Source organism: Lutra lutra, chromosome 15, assembly GCF_902655055.1.
Source record: "Lutra lutra chromosome 15, mLutLut1.2, whole genome shotgun sequence".
Classification (NCBI taxonomy): domain Eukaryota; kingdom Metazoa; phylum Chordata; class Mammalia; order Carnivora; family Mustelidae; genus Lutra; species Lutra lutra.
Window position 1 is genome coordinate 21,042,855 of NC_062292.1, and position 16,385 is coordinate 21,059,239.

Sequence of the window (16,385 nt, forward strand, 5' to 3'; positions counted from 1 at the left end):
TTTTTAGTAACTACATCTTGGTTCTTTTCAGGTAAATAGAAATGTCCCATTCACTGCCCAGGAACTTTATGATTGTGTTTCACAGTCTGAGTATCGGTAAGTCCCATCTGTATTCTAGGTAATGCAGTTGTCATAAGCTTTTACTGTATACAACACCACTTGGTGTGCTGGTGAAGGACTCTTTTTCGTGTCTGCACTATACTATGATTTTTTAATTATTTTAATATTTTATTTATGATTTTTAATTACACTATTTCTTATTACATGTACTATGTTTAGTTCATTATTAATGCATTATTTTTATTACACATATTTTTTATTACATGTACTATATTTAGTATGTATTACATGTATTACTAAAATAATAGTAATATTTATTAAATATTATTTTGTTACTACTACTACTGTTATTACAATATTTTTATTACTACTACACTATTCTTATCATTACTACACTATGATTTTTAATTATTTATTAATTTATTATTTCATTATTATATTTCTTTATTAATATGAGATAGTTCATACATACCAGAAGAGCCGTGTGTGTGTGTGTATGTGTGTGTGTGTATAAACATGGGTATAAGGTTTAACGTGGTTCTCAATATTTTTGGTCTCAAGGCTCCTTTATATTTTACAAAATTGTTGAAGACCCCAAAGACCTGTTTTCTGTGTGGGGTTATATCTATATTTGCTATATTAGAAATTTCAAAATAATAACTAATTAATTTCATGTTAAGATAAGAAGCTTATAATTATGAAAATAATTTTTCCCAGCAAAGGGTGAGATTCTATATTTTTGTAAATCTCTTAATGTGTGGCTTCATAGAAGACAGATGGATTCTGATAGCTGCTTTTGAATTTAGTCTGTTTTGATAATCACATGTCATGTATGACTGGAAAACTATTGTACATTCTTGCAAGAATGAGATTGCAAAAGGCAAATTGTGTCTTGGTCTTGTTATGAAAATAGCTTTGACCTCTTTGACCTCACAGACCCTTTGAAAGACTTATTTTCCCCAGACCATGTCTTGAAGACACACTAGTACAAAGAATACTCATGCCTATCATTCATTGGACAGAATAGACCTTTACCCATCCCTGAGTGGATCCTTCCTTCCAGCTTCTCCTTAGAGATTTTGTGTTTATATTCTCATCTTTGTGGGTGTATATGTCAATAAAAATATGTTGATTAATTTTACCTGCTTTTGTACTTAATGGTATCATATATATTCTTTTAAAAATAATTTAGTTTATAGCATTCATATGTAACAAGAAAGGGGGAAGCAGTATAAATCTGATTCTTTAATATACAGGGTGTACATGTCAAGCCCTCCAGTCCTGAGTGCAGGCAAACAAATTCATGAGGAACAAAAACCAACTTAACACTGTCAGTGTTGCCCTCCAGTCTTATACTCCCCGTTCCTGTCATTCTTTTTTGACTCAACATCAAGATTCATCCATGTGGTGGCATGGAGCAGTAGTTGGTTTATAGTCAGTCCTAATGTGACATAATCTATTCATTCCTAAATATCACCTCCGTGCTATGCAAAATCATGCCAGAGAAAGACACTTGGGAAAAATGGGTCTAAGGCACATCACTTAAAAACTTAATTAAGAGATACATTAGGGGCACCTGGGTGGCTCAGTGGGTTAAAGCCTCTGCCTTCAGCTCAGGTCATGATCCCAGGGTTCTGGGATCAAGCCCCGTATAGGGCTCTCTGCTCAGTGGGGAGCCTGCTTCCTCCTCTTCGCTCTCTCTCTGCCTGCCTCTCCGCCTACTTGTGATCTCTCTCTCTCTCTCTGTCAAATAAACAAAATCTTAAAAAAAAAAAAAGAGATACATTAAAAAAGAAGGTAGGAACCTAATCAAAGTGGCATCTGTTTTACAACATGTTAAATGGCTAAAATAGAAATATGTAAATGTGACTGTAAATCTGACCCTTTTTGTTGAAAAAGAACCAAAGTTTGCTTGTGGAAGTGGCCCTTGGAATGGTTAGAGCTTGTGGGTCAGTGAGAGTGGTGGAAGGAAGGTTATCTGAAATTGAACGTAAAGTCGCAACACCCGAAGTGAATGAGGTTCTGGTACATGTTTAAAGCGTGTGCACGTGTGTGTTTTGTGTATTCCTAAGTAGCTTGGTTGAGCTGGATAGTTTTCTCTGTTCCTCTGAAATTATATGTAAGAAAATGTGAAATTTGCATCATGCTCCAGTTGTTCTTTGATACATCAGTGGTATTAGAACAAGTTCATGTGACAGTACTTCCACTGCCGTGTAATATGCCATTTCTGTCACTGAACCACAACTCATTTGCGACTTCTAACTTGCATATATATCTGTGTTGCTGTAAAATTTTATGAGCAGGTACAGTGTTAAGTATCAAGGTGCATCTGCTATTAATCTAGACTGATAAATTTATTCGATGCCAAGACACAAGGATCGATAATTATGCACAAATGTTACTTAGTACAGCCATAAAAGCTCACTTACTCACTAGGTAAAAGTTTTCCAAGAAAATCTAAAACCATTGGGCATGCATAGTCTAGTAGCTGGGGTGAAAATGATTTTTTTACCTTAATCTTCAGACTTTCCCTCAGTTATACTCTATTATGGATCTTTACAGATAGGCCACATCAGAAGGTTTGTGTACAAGAGATTTGTGTCCAAAATATAACATCTGTTGGGGCACCTGTGGGGCTTAGTTGGTTAAACGCCCAACTCTTGATTTCCGTTAAAGTCATGATCTCATTGTCATGAAATCGAGTCCCACATTGGGCTCTGTGCTGGGCATGGAGCCTGCTTAAGATTCTCTCTCTCCCCCACTCTCTCTCTCTCTGCCCCCCCACCAAATACATACATACATACATACATACATACATATATACATAAATAAATAAAATAACATCTATCAAACTCAACCACACATTAAAAAAAGTCATTCACCATGATCGCATGGGATTTATTCCTGGGTTGTAAGAGTAGTTTAATATTTGCAAATCAACTCAATAGATCACATCAGTAAGAGAAAGGATAAGAACCATATGGTTATTTCAATAAACACAGAAAAAGCAGTTGACAAAGTTGACATCCATTCATGATAAAAACTTTCAACAAAGTAGGTTTAGAGGGAACATACCTCAACATAATAAAGGCTATCTGTGAAATACTACAGCTAGTATCATCCTCAGTGGGGGAGAAATTGAGAGCTTTACCCCTGAGGTCAGGAACAAGACACTTGTTTTTTAAAGATTTTATTTATTTGAGAGAGAGAGAGAGCACTCAAGGATGAGCAGGCAGAGGGGGATGGGGAGCCAGATACTGGCCTCCACCCCAGGACCCCAAGATCATGACCTGGGCTGAGGGCAGCTGCTTAACCGACTGAGTCATCCAGGTGCCCCAGGAACAAGGCACTTTTATTAAATATAGTACATGGTACTGAAAGTCCTAGCCACAGCAGCCAGAGAACAAAAAGAAATACAAGGCATCTAAATCAGCAAGGAAGTAGCCAGACTTTCACTATATGTAGAAAACCCTGAAGATTCCACCAAAAAACTACTAAAACTAGTAAGTGAATTCAGCAAAGTCACAGGATACAAAATCAATATACAGAAATCTGTTGCATTTCTTTTTTTTAAAAAAGATTTTATTTACTTATTTGACAGAGAGCGATCACAAGTAGGCAGAGAGGCAGGCAGAGAGAGAGGGAGAAGCAGGCTCCCCGCTGAGCAGAGAGCCCGATGCGGGACTCAATCCCAGGACCCTGGGATCATGACCTGAGCCGAAGGCAGAGGCTTTAACCCACTGAGCCACCCAGGTGCCCCAATATGTTGCATTTCTATACACTAATAAGGAAGCAGTAGAAAGATAAATTAAGAAAATAATCCCATTTATAGTTGCACCAAAAACCATAAGGAATAAACCCAACCAAAGAGGTGAAAGACCTGTACTCTGAAAACTATACAACGCTGGTGAAAGAAATTGAAGATGACACAAAGAAGTGGAAGGGCACTCCATGCTAATGGACTGGTATGATATTGTTCAAGTATCTATATTACCCAAAGCAATCTACACTTCTAATACAATCCCTAACAAAATACCAAGAGCATTTTTCACAGAGTTAGAACAAACAAAATTTGTATGGAAGCACAAAGACCCCAAATAACCAAAGCAATTTTGAAAAAGCAATGCAAATCTGGAGGAATCGGTTTTGGACTTCAAGTTATATCACAGAGCTGTAGTGATCCAGACAGTATGGTCCCAGCACAGAAACAGACACATAAACCAATGGAACAGAATAGAAAACCCAGAAATGAACCCACAGCTATATGCTCAATTCCTCTTCAAGAAAGCAGGAAAGAATGTCCAGTGGGAAAAAGTCTCATCAACAAATGGTGCTGGAAAAACTGGACCACTTTCTTACACTGTACATAAAAATAAATTCAAAATGGATTAAGGACCTAAATTGAGACAGGAAACCATAAATATCCGAGAAGAGAACACACGCAGTAATTTCTTTGACATCGACCTTAGCAAACATTTCTAGACATGTCTCCCGAGGCAAAGGAAACAAAAGGAAAAATAAATTATTGGGACGACATCAAAATAAAAAGATTCTGACAGCAAAAGAAACAATCAACAAAACTGGAAGGCAGCCTACTGAATGGGATAAGCTATTTGCAAATGATATATCCAGTAAAGTGTTAGTATCCAAAATGTATAAAGAACTTATAAAACTTAATAGCCCCCCCAAATAATCCAATTGAAAGATAGGCAGAAGAGATGAACAGACGTTTCTCCAAAGAAGACATGCAGATGGCCATCAGACACAGGAAAAAATGCTCAACATCACTCAGGAAATGTAAATCAAAACTACAAGTTACTCCCTCTACTGTCAGAATGGCTAAAATAAAAAATACAAGAAACAAACCAGGTGTTGATGAGGATGTGGAAAAAAAGCAACACTCGTGCGCTGTTGGTTGGAATGCAAACTGGTGCAGGCACTGTGGAAAATAGTATGGAGGTTCCTCAAACAGTTAAAAATAAAACTACGGTATGATCCAGTAATCGCACTTCTGGGTATTTACCCAAAGAATACAAGGTCACTAATTCAAAGGAAGGATACATGCACCCCTATGTTTACTGCAGCATTGTTTACAATAGCTAAGTTGTGGAAGCAGCCTCAGTGCCCATCAACAGATGAACAGATAATTGAATGGAACACCACAGTGGAATATTACTCAGCCATCAAAAGTGAAATTTTGTCATTTGCAAGGCAATGACAATGCAAAATCCATTTGGATGGATGAAGCTAGAGAGTATATTAAGGCTAAGTGAAATAAATCAGTCAGAGAAAGACAAATACCATATGATTTCACTCATCTGTGGAATTTAGGAAACAAAACAAATGAGCAAAGGGAAAACGAGAGAGGCCAACCAAGAAACAGACTCTTGCCTATAGAGAACAAACTGATGGTCACCAGAGGGGAGGTGGGTGGGAGGATGGCTGAAATATGTGATGGGGAACGAAGGAGGGCGCTTGGTCTGATGAGCACTGGGTGATGTATGGAAGTGTTGAATCACTAAATTGTTCATCTGAAACTAATATTACCCTGTAGGTTAGCTAACTGGAATTAAAATGAAGACTTAAAATATATAATGTCTGTCAATCTTGGCCAATATTTTTGAGTCGGGCACTTAACCAACCGAGCCACTCAGGCATCCCAACCTTAGCCATATTTGTGAAGGTAGAGAAAGCTCGCTGTGGATAACTTGGAGGGCAGAGTCCCTTGCAGGATGGTTCCAATCAGATGTCTAAAATTATTTTGACTTGACTTTACTGTTGGAACAGTTGGGATTTTTTTTTAATGGGGTGGTACTGGGGTCAACGTTGAATATTCAGATTTGAAGTAGTTGTAGTTGGCTTTTCCTTCTTTGTCTTATCACTTATTTTGCCAGGGATTTGAAGTATGATGTCAATTAATAAGCTCCCTCTTATACCCAAAAGGATGATTTTTGAAGAGAGATGAAATATATCTAATATCTTGAATACATAGAAAAATTGCGATTGCCGCTTAGAAGGCTTTTGGTGAAGAGCTTTTAGATTCGTTACTGTGTTTTCTTTTTTTGAAATTATGTGCTGTCTCTGTAATGACCAGCAGCTCTCAGACTTGCCTCTGATGTGCTCTGTGGCTCGTGGTTTTCAAATAAGCTACCGAACGAGAGAGGTCCTTTTGGTTTCTGTGGCTCATACTAGACACAGGGCCAGATGCACCAGAGGAAAGGTGGCAGAATTTTTCTGGGACACAGAGGTGAAAACAGAAGAATAACTTAACTTGCAGACAGCGGACCACTTTGGGGAATGCTGAGGAAGATGATTACTTATGTTGTCTGAATTTACTAATCTGGCTTTTTTTTTTTTTAAAGATTTTATTTATTTATTAGACAGAGAGAGAGAGAGAGAGGGGGAAGCAGGCCCCCTGCTGAGCAGAGAGCCCGATGCGGGACTCGGTCCCAGGACCCTGAGATCATGACCTGAGCCTAAGGCAGAGGCTTAACCCACTGAGCCCCCCAGGCGCCCCTAGCTTTTTTTTTTTTTTTTTTTAATTTATAAAAAATTCGTGGTGAAGGAGGAGACTGTTGATGTGCCCACCACCACATTTATTGCAACAGAGAAGTAATTCAATGGCTCAAGAACAGAAAACTATCTCATAGGTTCTGATAAAGTAAGGAAATAAGGTTTCAGAATGCTTTGTCTAGCTTTGATCAGACGTTGAATTCCAAGACCCAGCGGATAGAACCTTGGTGTTTATGTCTATAAATAAGTTTGTGTTTTGTCTTCTGTAGTTTGTAGAATTTTCCAGAGGGCTTTTGTGCTTGTGCTGCCGCTTACCCTGAGCAGACGAGGAGCTGGCCTAGAATATCCAGGATGGTAAATAAATAAGATAATCAGTTAGATGACCAAACAAGTATCCTGGGTGGTCACTTTCATACAGACGAGAAATAAGGTAGCTGCAGCCTGCAATTTGCTTTGTTTGCCCTGAGAGCGCTCGAACCGTGTATTCTAGCATGTGGGCAAGGCCAGTCTCGAAGGTCCCTTTTTTCTGTCTGAAATGCAAGTTAGTTGTGACATCAGCATCCTGAAGTAACATCCAGACAGAATGCTGCCTAACCCGGCCTGTGAGTCAGAAGCTGCTTGCTGTTCCTTGGGGCAGGTGCTTTTGGGAATGACTGCTTTCTGATGCCAGGAATCAACTCCATGGTAGTATCTTCTAGATTACCTTAGAGTTGTAGTTCACTTCCTTGTGGTTCCTGGGCCCGAGTATCAGCAGCATCTGGGGACTTGCAACAAATGCAGACTTGAAGGCTCTACCCTGAACCTTCTGTGTCAGAAACTCTGGAGGGTGGAGCCCGGCCATCTGTGTTGTCCATGCCTGCAGGGAACATTCCAGTTGGAGAATCCTTGGAGAATCCTTGGATTAAATGAATGACCTGGTCTGTCCAAGAAGCCTTAGACAGAAAAAAGCCATGGAGAAAAGTAATCTGCAAACCACATTGAGCCTTTTCGACGCTTCTGCTTTAATTAGAAGAGAAACACTGTTTTCTGTGTCTGTAGGGAGCAGTAATAGTTTGTAGTAAATTTGACTCATTTTTTTTTTTAAAAGATTTTATTTATTTGACAGAGAGATAAGAGAGCACAAGTAAGCAGAGAGGCAGGCAGAGGGAGAGGGGGAAGCAGGCTCTCCACTGAGCAGGGAGCCCGATGCGGGGCTTGATCCCAGGACTCTGGCGTCATGACCTGAGCCGAAGGCAGAGGCTTAACCCACTGAGCCACCCAGGCTCATTATTTATGACAGAAGTTACTACAAAATAAACATAGGCACTTTTTTCTTTTTTTAATTGAGATAAAGGTCGCATAAAAGAATTAACCATTATCAGGTGTACCGTTTAGGGATATTTAGTGCATTCACTCTTGTGCAAGTCGTCCCCTCTCTTGGTCCTGAGACATCCCCGCCGCCCCAGAGGAAAGTCTGATGCCCAGCAAGCCTTTCCCTTCCCTTCCCCCAGACCCTGGCGACCCCTCATCAGCTTTCTCTCTATGGATTTGTATATTTTGAATGTCTCTTATAAACAGTATCTGGTTTCTGTGACTTAGCCTCATGGTGTTGAGGGTCATCTACGTTGTAGCATGTGTCAGTATTTTTGCTGCTTTCCTGGCCCAGTGAGACTCCATTGTGTAGATAGGCCATGCTGTGTTTCTCCACTTATCTGTTGATGGACACCGGGATTGTTTTCACTTTTAGACTGTTGTGAATGTTACTGTTTGCATACAAGCATTTGCATTCTTCCAATTCTTTCAGACTGGGGGGGGGGGTATGTACCTGAGAGTGGAATTCTGCATTTAACTTGTTGAGGAGCTACTCCCTTTTTTCCCTGGTAGCTGCACTATTTTGCCTTCCCACCAGCAATAGATGAGGGTTCCAGTTTTTCTGGATCCTTCACAAAATTTATTTTCTTTTATTTATTTATTTATTTTTTTGATGACAGCTGTCCAAATGAGTATGAAGTATGATCTCATGATTTTGATTTGTATTTCCCTAAGTTCTGATGATGTGGAGCGTCTTTCCGTGTGCTTATTGGCTGTTTTGTCTGTCTTTGGAGAAATGTCTACGCAAGTCCTTTGCCCATTTTTCAGTGGGCCGTTTTCTTGCTGTTGTTGAGTTATAAGAAGTCTTTCTGAGGAGTCTGGCTCCAAGCCAGAATCCTATGTGTGACCTTCCAGGCCTGACACGAGGTGCTTCCAAGGCTCTGTCTGGTGGGCTCCCCTCGGGAAAAAGCTGCGTTCCCCATTCCAGATTTGGAACACAGCCAGCGTATGGCACTCTTCTGGAGGGAGTTACGGGCAAAGCCCAGGCCCCCTGCCCCTGAGCTCGCATGTGTATCTGCCTTCCTAGCCCAGGCAACTTCCATTTGGTGGCGTCCTTATTGGGGGCTTTGGCTGAGGCATCTCTCAGGTACTTCTGAGAATTATTTGGAGGCCTTGGCCGAGGTATTTTTCTCCTCTCTGACCCAGTGGGTTTCTATTCCTATTTCCTTTGGTATATTCTGAATGTTTGTGTCCCTCCCAAATTCATACGTTGAAATCCTGTCGCCCAATGTGATGGTCTTAGAAGGTGGGGCCTTTGGGAGGTGATTAGGTCATGAGGGTTGAGCCTCATGAATGGAGTTAATGCTCTCATAAAAGAGGGCTGTCACCAGAATGTGACCGTGATGGTGCCTTGATCTTGGGCTTCCAGTCTCCAAAACTGTGAGAAATTAATTTCTGTTGTTTATAAGCCTCCCACTCTTGGTATTTTGTTATAGCAGCTGGAATGAACTAAGACCCCCACCTCTCAGTCCCCTGGGTCCATGAAGAGATAGGAGCCTTACTTTTGGGATTCTCAGCAATGAGATGATGTCCCCTTTCTGCACTGTATATCATCTGGCCCTAACCCAGTGCCATTCTATACGGAAAAATGGAGCACTAGGGCACTGGCACCTTTAACTTTGTCTCTTGTTTGCAGTGTCACAGTAAATGAAAAAAGTTGATTTTATTTTCAGTTTAGCTTGTCCTTATTAACCAGCGTGGTACCTGGCCGTTTGACGTGTTACATGTTATGGGTATTAGACCCCATCAGATATATACTTTGCAAATACTTTCTATACATTCTCTTTTCACTTCTTTGATAGCACCCTTTGATACACAAAAGTTCTTAATTTTTTTTTAAGATTTTATTTGAGAATGAGAGAGAGAGAGAGAGAGAGCATGGCGGGGAGGGTCAGAGGGAGAAGCAGGCTCCCTGCTGGGCAAGGAGCCCGATGTGGGACTCGATCCTCGGACTCCAGGATCATGATCCAAGCTGAAGGTAGTTGCCCAACCAACTGAGCGACCCAGGGACCCAAAAGTTTTTAATTTTGTTGAAGTCCAATTTGTGTGTTTTTTCTTGTATTTCTGGGGCTTTTGGCATCATATCTAACAGTCCACTGCCAAAGCTAAACTCATGAATGTTTCTAGAATTTTATTGTTTAGCTCTTACAGTTAGGTCATTGATGCGTTTTTTAGTTAATTTTTGTATATGATGTGAGGTAGGGGTCTGACTTTGTCCATTTGCTTGTGGATATCAAGTTGTCCTAGCACCAAATGTTGAAAAGAAAAAATAAAAGTTTGTTTGTTTTTTTTTTTTTTTCCCATTGAATGATCTTGGCACCCTTGTTGAAAATCAGTCGACCATGTATTTGAGATTTATTTCTGGGCTTTAAGTTTGTTCCTTTGGTCTGTATGTCTGTATGCCAGTACCATTGTTTTGATTAAAGTTGCTTTGTATTTTGAGTTTTCAAAATTGGGAAGTGGGAGTCCTCTAAACATTGTTTTTTAAGATTTGACTATTTGGGGTCCCTTGCAATTCTATGTGAATATTTGGATCAATTTTTGTTAAAAAAAGATTGGGAGTTTGATAAGGATTTTGTTAACTGTGTAGATTGCCTTGGTGAGTATTATCATTGTCTTCCAATCCATAAGCATGGTATGCCACTAGTTTGGGTCTTTAATTTCTTTTGGCAATGTTTTATGGGTTTTAGTGTACAAGTCTTGTGCCTCTTTGAAGTTATTTCTAAGTGTTTTCCTTTTTTTCATGCTATTGTAAATGGAATTGTCATTTCCTTTTCTAAGTGTTCATTTCTAGTGTATGGAAATGCAGTTAGGGTGCCTGGGTGGCTCAGCCAGTTAAGCATCTGACTCTTGGTTTTGGCTCAGATCTTGATCTCAGGGTGGTGTGCTTGAGCCTGTGTGGGACTCTGCACTCAGTGCAGAGTCAGCTTGAGATTCTCTCTCTCCCTGTCCCCCTTTCCCACTTGCTCTTGCTCTCTCAATAAAATAAATACATCTTTAAAAAAAAAAAAGAAAAATGCAATTGATTTTTTGTTTGCTGATTGAATTAGCTTATTCTAACAGTTATTTTGTGGTTTCTTTAGTACCTATAAATAGGGATAATTTTACCTCTTTGATTATAATTTGTATGTTTATTATTATTTGTTTTTTGTGCCTAATTGATCTGGCTAGAATTTTCAGTACAGTGTTGAATAGAAGTGGTGATACGTGGGCATCCTTGTCTTGTTCACGATTTTAGGGGAAAGCTTTTCGTCTTTACCATTGAATATGCTGTTAGCTGTTATGCTATTTTTTTATTAGCATTACATTGTATTCCATTTTCCTTCATTTGAGATACACACTGCAAATAAATAGAAAAGTTCAGAGATTTGTAAAACAAATATCCATTGTAGACTTTCTTCTTGAACCTAGAAAGAATTTTGGAAAAACTGTCATTAGATCATTTAAGTTCACTACTGCCATGCCATTTTGACAAAAGTAGCCATGGACATGAATCAGATAACCACTAAAATTATTTTTAAATTGATTTGCTCAAATTTCCAGTTTATTTTGTCCTATCTGAGACTTGGTCAAGGTGAGTTTGATACCTATAATAGGACAATTCAGAGAAACTGGCAGTTTTGTAGAAATCTCTTGAGCCACACAGAATTATAGAACTAGAAGCAAATTCCAGTCTTGAGCTCTCTTCCAGAACAGAGTAGGAGTTGGGATTGTTTAGTTTGCAAAAGAGAAATAGGATCACTATGAGACATAAAATATTTGTACTCTGAGATAATGAGTCTTTCTTTAAATTTAGGCTACTCATGTCAGAGAATGGTTTTTTGGTTTTTGTTTTTGTTTTGTTTTGTTTTTGTTTTTGTTTTTAGGTCCAAGGAAGAACTTTCTAGAAATTAAGAGAGATGAACTGGGCTACCTCTCAGAATTGTGTGTGCTCTCACAACTTGGTGAAAGCCAACATGATATGAATCAACCAGAAATGCTGCAGAATATTATGCAAAGGCATTAAGGTGCCCCCACATCTGATATTCTGCCATTCTACATAAAAGCCCTGGGGATAAGGAACTTAAGAATTCCTGTCTTAATACAGTAGAGACCAAGCGTACACGATGAAAAACACATGCTACTTTCCTCAGTCAGCAATGACGACTTGCTGCAGAAGAGAGAATCTGTAGGTGATAATCCCCTGTGAGAATGCTGACTCTCACACACACACACACACACACACACACACACACACACACACACACACACACACACACACACACACACGAAGACACCAGATGCCAGTAGGATGAAAAGAGGAGACAGAGCTCACTTCTAAACTGTGAGAGGAGGGGAAAAAAGAAAGAAGACAAGACACAGAAATAGATTCAAAGTCTAGTTGTAAAGGGTGTTTTTTTTCCCCCCACATGTGGAATAAATCACCAAGAGCAGGAATGGGCCCTTTTTATTTCATTTTTATGAGAAAACTTACTTGTGTTAGATAAGTTATGAGAAAACTAAGGTAGTATTTCATGCAGTTTTTCTAAAATTCTTTCTAGGTACAAGAAGAAAATCTAGTGGGTATTTGTTTTACAACATCTCTCCTATTTGGGGACCTCTTAGGGTCTTCCAAAAATCATTTTCTGAGTAGTTAGGAAGAGTTGACGGCAACATAACATTAATTGTAAGCACTGTAAATATAGGAAACGGGACTAGAGCAACACAAAACCAAAAGTCAGCTTTTAGGCCGTGTCAGAGAAACCACACATCTTGAGGAAGTGGAGCTGCTCAAAATACTGTGTATTTCCTTTTGCTGTCACGACTACCTCTCGTCCTAATCCCTGAGTTCCGAAGGGGGGTGGGGCAGTGGAGAGGGGTGGCTAGTGGTCCTCCCCAACACAGAGGAAATGGCCAGAGCATCTTAGAAGCCAAGAAACTAATAACAGTGTAATTTACATTAAAAAACCTGCCATTTCTCCCAGCACCTAATGTGCCAGATGCTTTCACTGGTTATTCTTCGTGAGCTTATATAGACCGTCTCCCAGTAGATTTAAACCTGACATCAGATGTGATGGGTTGGTGCTCTGATGACTTACACATCCCGTAGTTTGTAGGCCCAAGTCAGCTTCTGAGAGACGGACTAGGCTTAGTCTTAGATAAAACTCTGAGTTGGCATGGCGTTTAATAGGCATTGCTCCCTGCTTCCCTGCCTCTGGCTCAGAGTAATTAGTTAGTACTCATTTGTTAATTTAGCAGTTCTTTTTAAGAGCCGAAGCTCTGTCCACTTGCCATCTCCTCTCCATTATCTGCTCCTGTCAGGAGGTGCACCCTTTTAGTATCCTCCAGGCTCCTCGTTCTTTAGTTAAGACAACAATCTGTGATCTAGGCTACAGCATTGCTTATGCTTTGGATTAGAACGCCATATCATCAGCCCATCTCCTGCTGGGAGAGGTCCCTTAGAGACCATACAAAGGACTATTTTTAAGCATCCAACTTTGCTTGTTTGCAGGAGGTCTGCCATGGGAACCCTTAGTCCTGAATTCTAGGAATTGTACCAAGATCTTTTCCATGTTGACTGAGAAATCTGTGCCACTAAGTGCTTATCTCCCCCATGCTGTTTTGTCTGTACTAAGAAACTGTAACTCTCAACTGTCAAAGAATGTATTTCAAATCCCAGTGTTGTCCTCTTGTATTAATACTTTTTCATTTATCTGACCCGATGTCTTGCAGTGATTTAACATTTCTTTATCCCCTAGGGAAAAGTTAACCATTGGATGCCACCAGCTGGTTGAGATGGAATGTTCCATGCAGCAGTGCAGTGCCTCTGTCTATATGGAGGCCCAAAGCAGGGGATGGTGTGAAGACATGCTCAACTATAGGACCTAAATGCTGATCTGTAACTTCAAAGGAATTGCATTTGTCTTCAAGAACAAGAGTAGCCTTCAGCCTTTTGAGTCAAACCCAAGAGACTTGTAAAAAATGTCTCATAGGTGCAAGAAGGTGGTTGCCTATTGCTGAAAATCTCATTGCGGTTCTAAAAAGCCTAAATGCATCCATTGTGGGATAAACTATGGACTCAACTCATTGGAGTTATCAGTACTTCCCTACCTCTACTCCTGACACTGAGCCAGTCTGTCTGAAGGAAAGGAGAGCCATCTTTTTAATCGTCTTAGGGCAGGAGCCACTTTGGCATCTGTGGACGGTCTGGGGACAGGGGATTCCCATCTCTCTCAACCCTAAGCATGGGTCCATGACCAGAGGCATTTCCAAACCTCAAGAAAGAATTAGGACACGGCCATGCTCACCCTGCCACACAATGAAATCTTACCCTGGGCTGTTTTATGAACAAATTGTCTTCCCTATAGACCAGATGAACGTAACACATGTCCCTTCCACTTCCGCTAAGGTAATGTAAGTAGAATTTTTACTTCAGCTTGTACTTGCTATATAGTTTCTTCTCTTCTTCCCTGGGTTTGTCACTTTTCAGTGCATTTCTAATGGGAAGAGCAGGGGAGACCTCTATACTGATTTTTCCCTTAAATGTGAAGGAGCATGGATTTATGGGAGTAGGTGGCAGGGAATTCATATTTGCCTCTAGCTAAACCAAGTGTTTAATTGACTTCTTAGTTACAGAGTAAGCTGGAAATCCTTGTTTACTAGAGTATATTATGCTTTTGTTAATACATTAGATTAAATCTAATTTGCTATTCTATGATGTTAATTTATTTTTTACAAAACAATAAATTTTATTTTTAGTAAGATTTTGCTTTTTCATTTTACTTCCAAATTGTGTTTCTGAACTGTGACAAGGTATGATGATAAAAGCAACCCTCGCCAGTTAAAGAGAATCTACCCAAGATGCTCGCGGTCAGTCTCTGCAGGACCCACTGAGCTGTATGTTTGCATCGGAAGCCGCACCCCTACCTGGGGCTCCAATGACATTAGGGATAGGGATAGGAGCCATGTGGGAGAAGCTTCCAGAGGATCTCCGTTCTCTGCAAAAAACATCCCCTCCACCCTGAAGTTTTTTCAGATCTTTATCCCTCAGCTGCTTCTGGTGGTGGTTCCTGGGTTTTGGTTCTGCTGTTGCCTCCCGCTCCTTTTTCCCTCTTATCTTTTTAACATAGGTTGTGATTTTTAGGAAATTTCTCCCCTGCACACTTTCACATGTGCATATATTTTATCTTAGTTTATGTATCTTTTCCTTTGTACAGTAATTTGTCAATTATTTCAACCTCAAAATTTTTAAAAATTTTACTGATATGTGAAGATGTTTTCCTCTGACTTCCTAGTCTTTTTGCTGTTCTTTTTAAACATTCTTTTAAACATGTTTAGGCTTTGTTTCTTTGAAATGTCAGGTTTCTTTGTTGCCTTTTTTTTCTAATTGTAACCGTTGTTTTTTTTTTTATCTAATCTAATCTTAATTTTATACTTTAACTATCATACTGTACTTTTCTGTTATACACTAGTATAATGCAGTTTAGGGTTCCCTCTCCCTTCCTCTTTTTCTGGATCCCTCCTCTGGATTGAGATAACTCAGTTGACCTAAGGATCATAAACTCTACCTTGCAAAACACACATTTGCTTTGGTGGAAGATCCTTGGGAGAGGAACTTCAGTTCTAAAATCTCCATTCTTCATTATGTATGCCTGTTGTATTTTGGGTAGAAGCCATCCTGAGCATGCCAGTAGGGACGGATGAGGGAAGTCACACAGGGGAAGGGCTTTCTACATAATGCCCTTGGCCTTGCCCTAGTGAGGAGTCCGTAATAACTTCACGAGGGACGTCCATGAGGATTATCCCAGCAAAGGTTCTGGCACCATTTTCCACTAGCCTTTTCCAGTTTACTTTTGCCAAAGATAACGCACTTCCTGAGAAGATCGGGATCCTTTGGGTGTAGCAACCCCAGTGATCCCAGCATGCTGGGCCAAAGGAACGCTGGTGTAAGAATTGGGGTTTCGTGCCCTACTGGGATTTTGTTAGTCCCTGTAGTGGGCAATTTGGGACTGCACAGATCAGAACCTCACAGCTGGTCAGCTTCAGTTTCCTGTTGTGGTCTTTGCCCGTCACCTGAAGGACAAACCTGAAGCTTGTTTCATCTTTTGACCATCACCCTCAGGGAGGACGGAAATCTTTTCTCTCTCTCAGGGTGGACCCATTTCTCTAGATGGGTGTCTTGATCTACCTCGGATCACTTTCTGACAACTCCCCGTAGCCCACCCATCTCCTGGAGCCCTTTTCAAACATCCTTTCTTATCCTATGAGTCAGGATGAATTTCCCTTTTTAAGAGGGAACATATCTCACTGTTGAGAAATCAAATACATCTTCCGCTCTCAGTAAGTGATGCCACGCAAAGCCCTTTTCTGGTTTAGACTGAATTGACAGGCCAGTCTCCCAGTTAATGGTTCTGTGGCTATTTTACCAATAAAACCCACTCCAGTGAAAACATCACTATGAACTTGAACAATTACCAGCTATG

At 40.1% G+C, this 16,385-nt stretch overlaps 1 protein-coding gene across 1 annotated transcript in view; it reads left to right on the forward strand.

Annotated features, from left to right (window-relative positions):
* Positions 1-15,481, forward strand: part of SWT1 (SWT1 RNA endoribonuclease homolog) — a 104,830-nt gene extending 89,349 nt beyond the window's left edge. Inside the window, 2 exon segments of the mRNA XM_047704312.1 lie at positions 32-96; positions 13,662-15,481. Coding sequence (XP_047560268.1) covers positions 32-96; positions 13,662-13,791 — 195 coding nt within the window. The 3' untranslated portion in view covers positions 13,792-15,481.
* Positions 15,482-16,385: the final 904 nt, after the last annotated feature.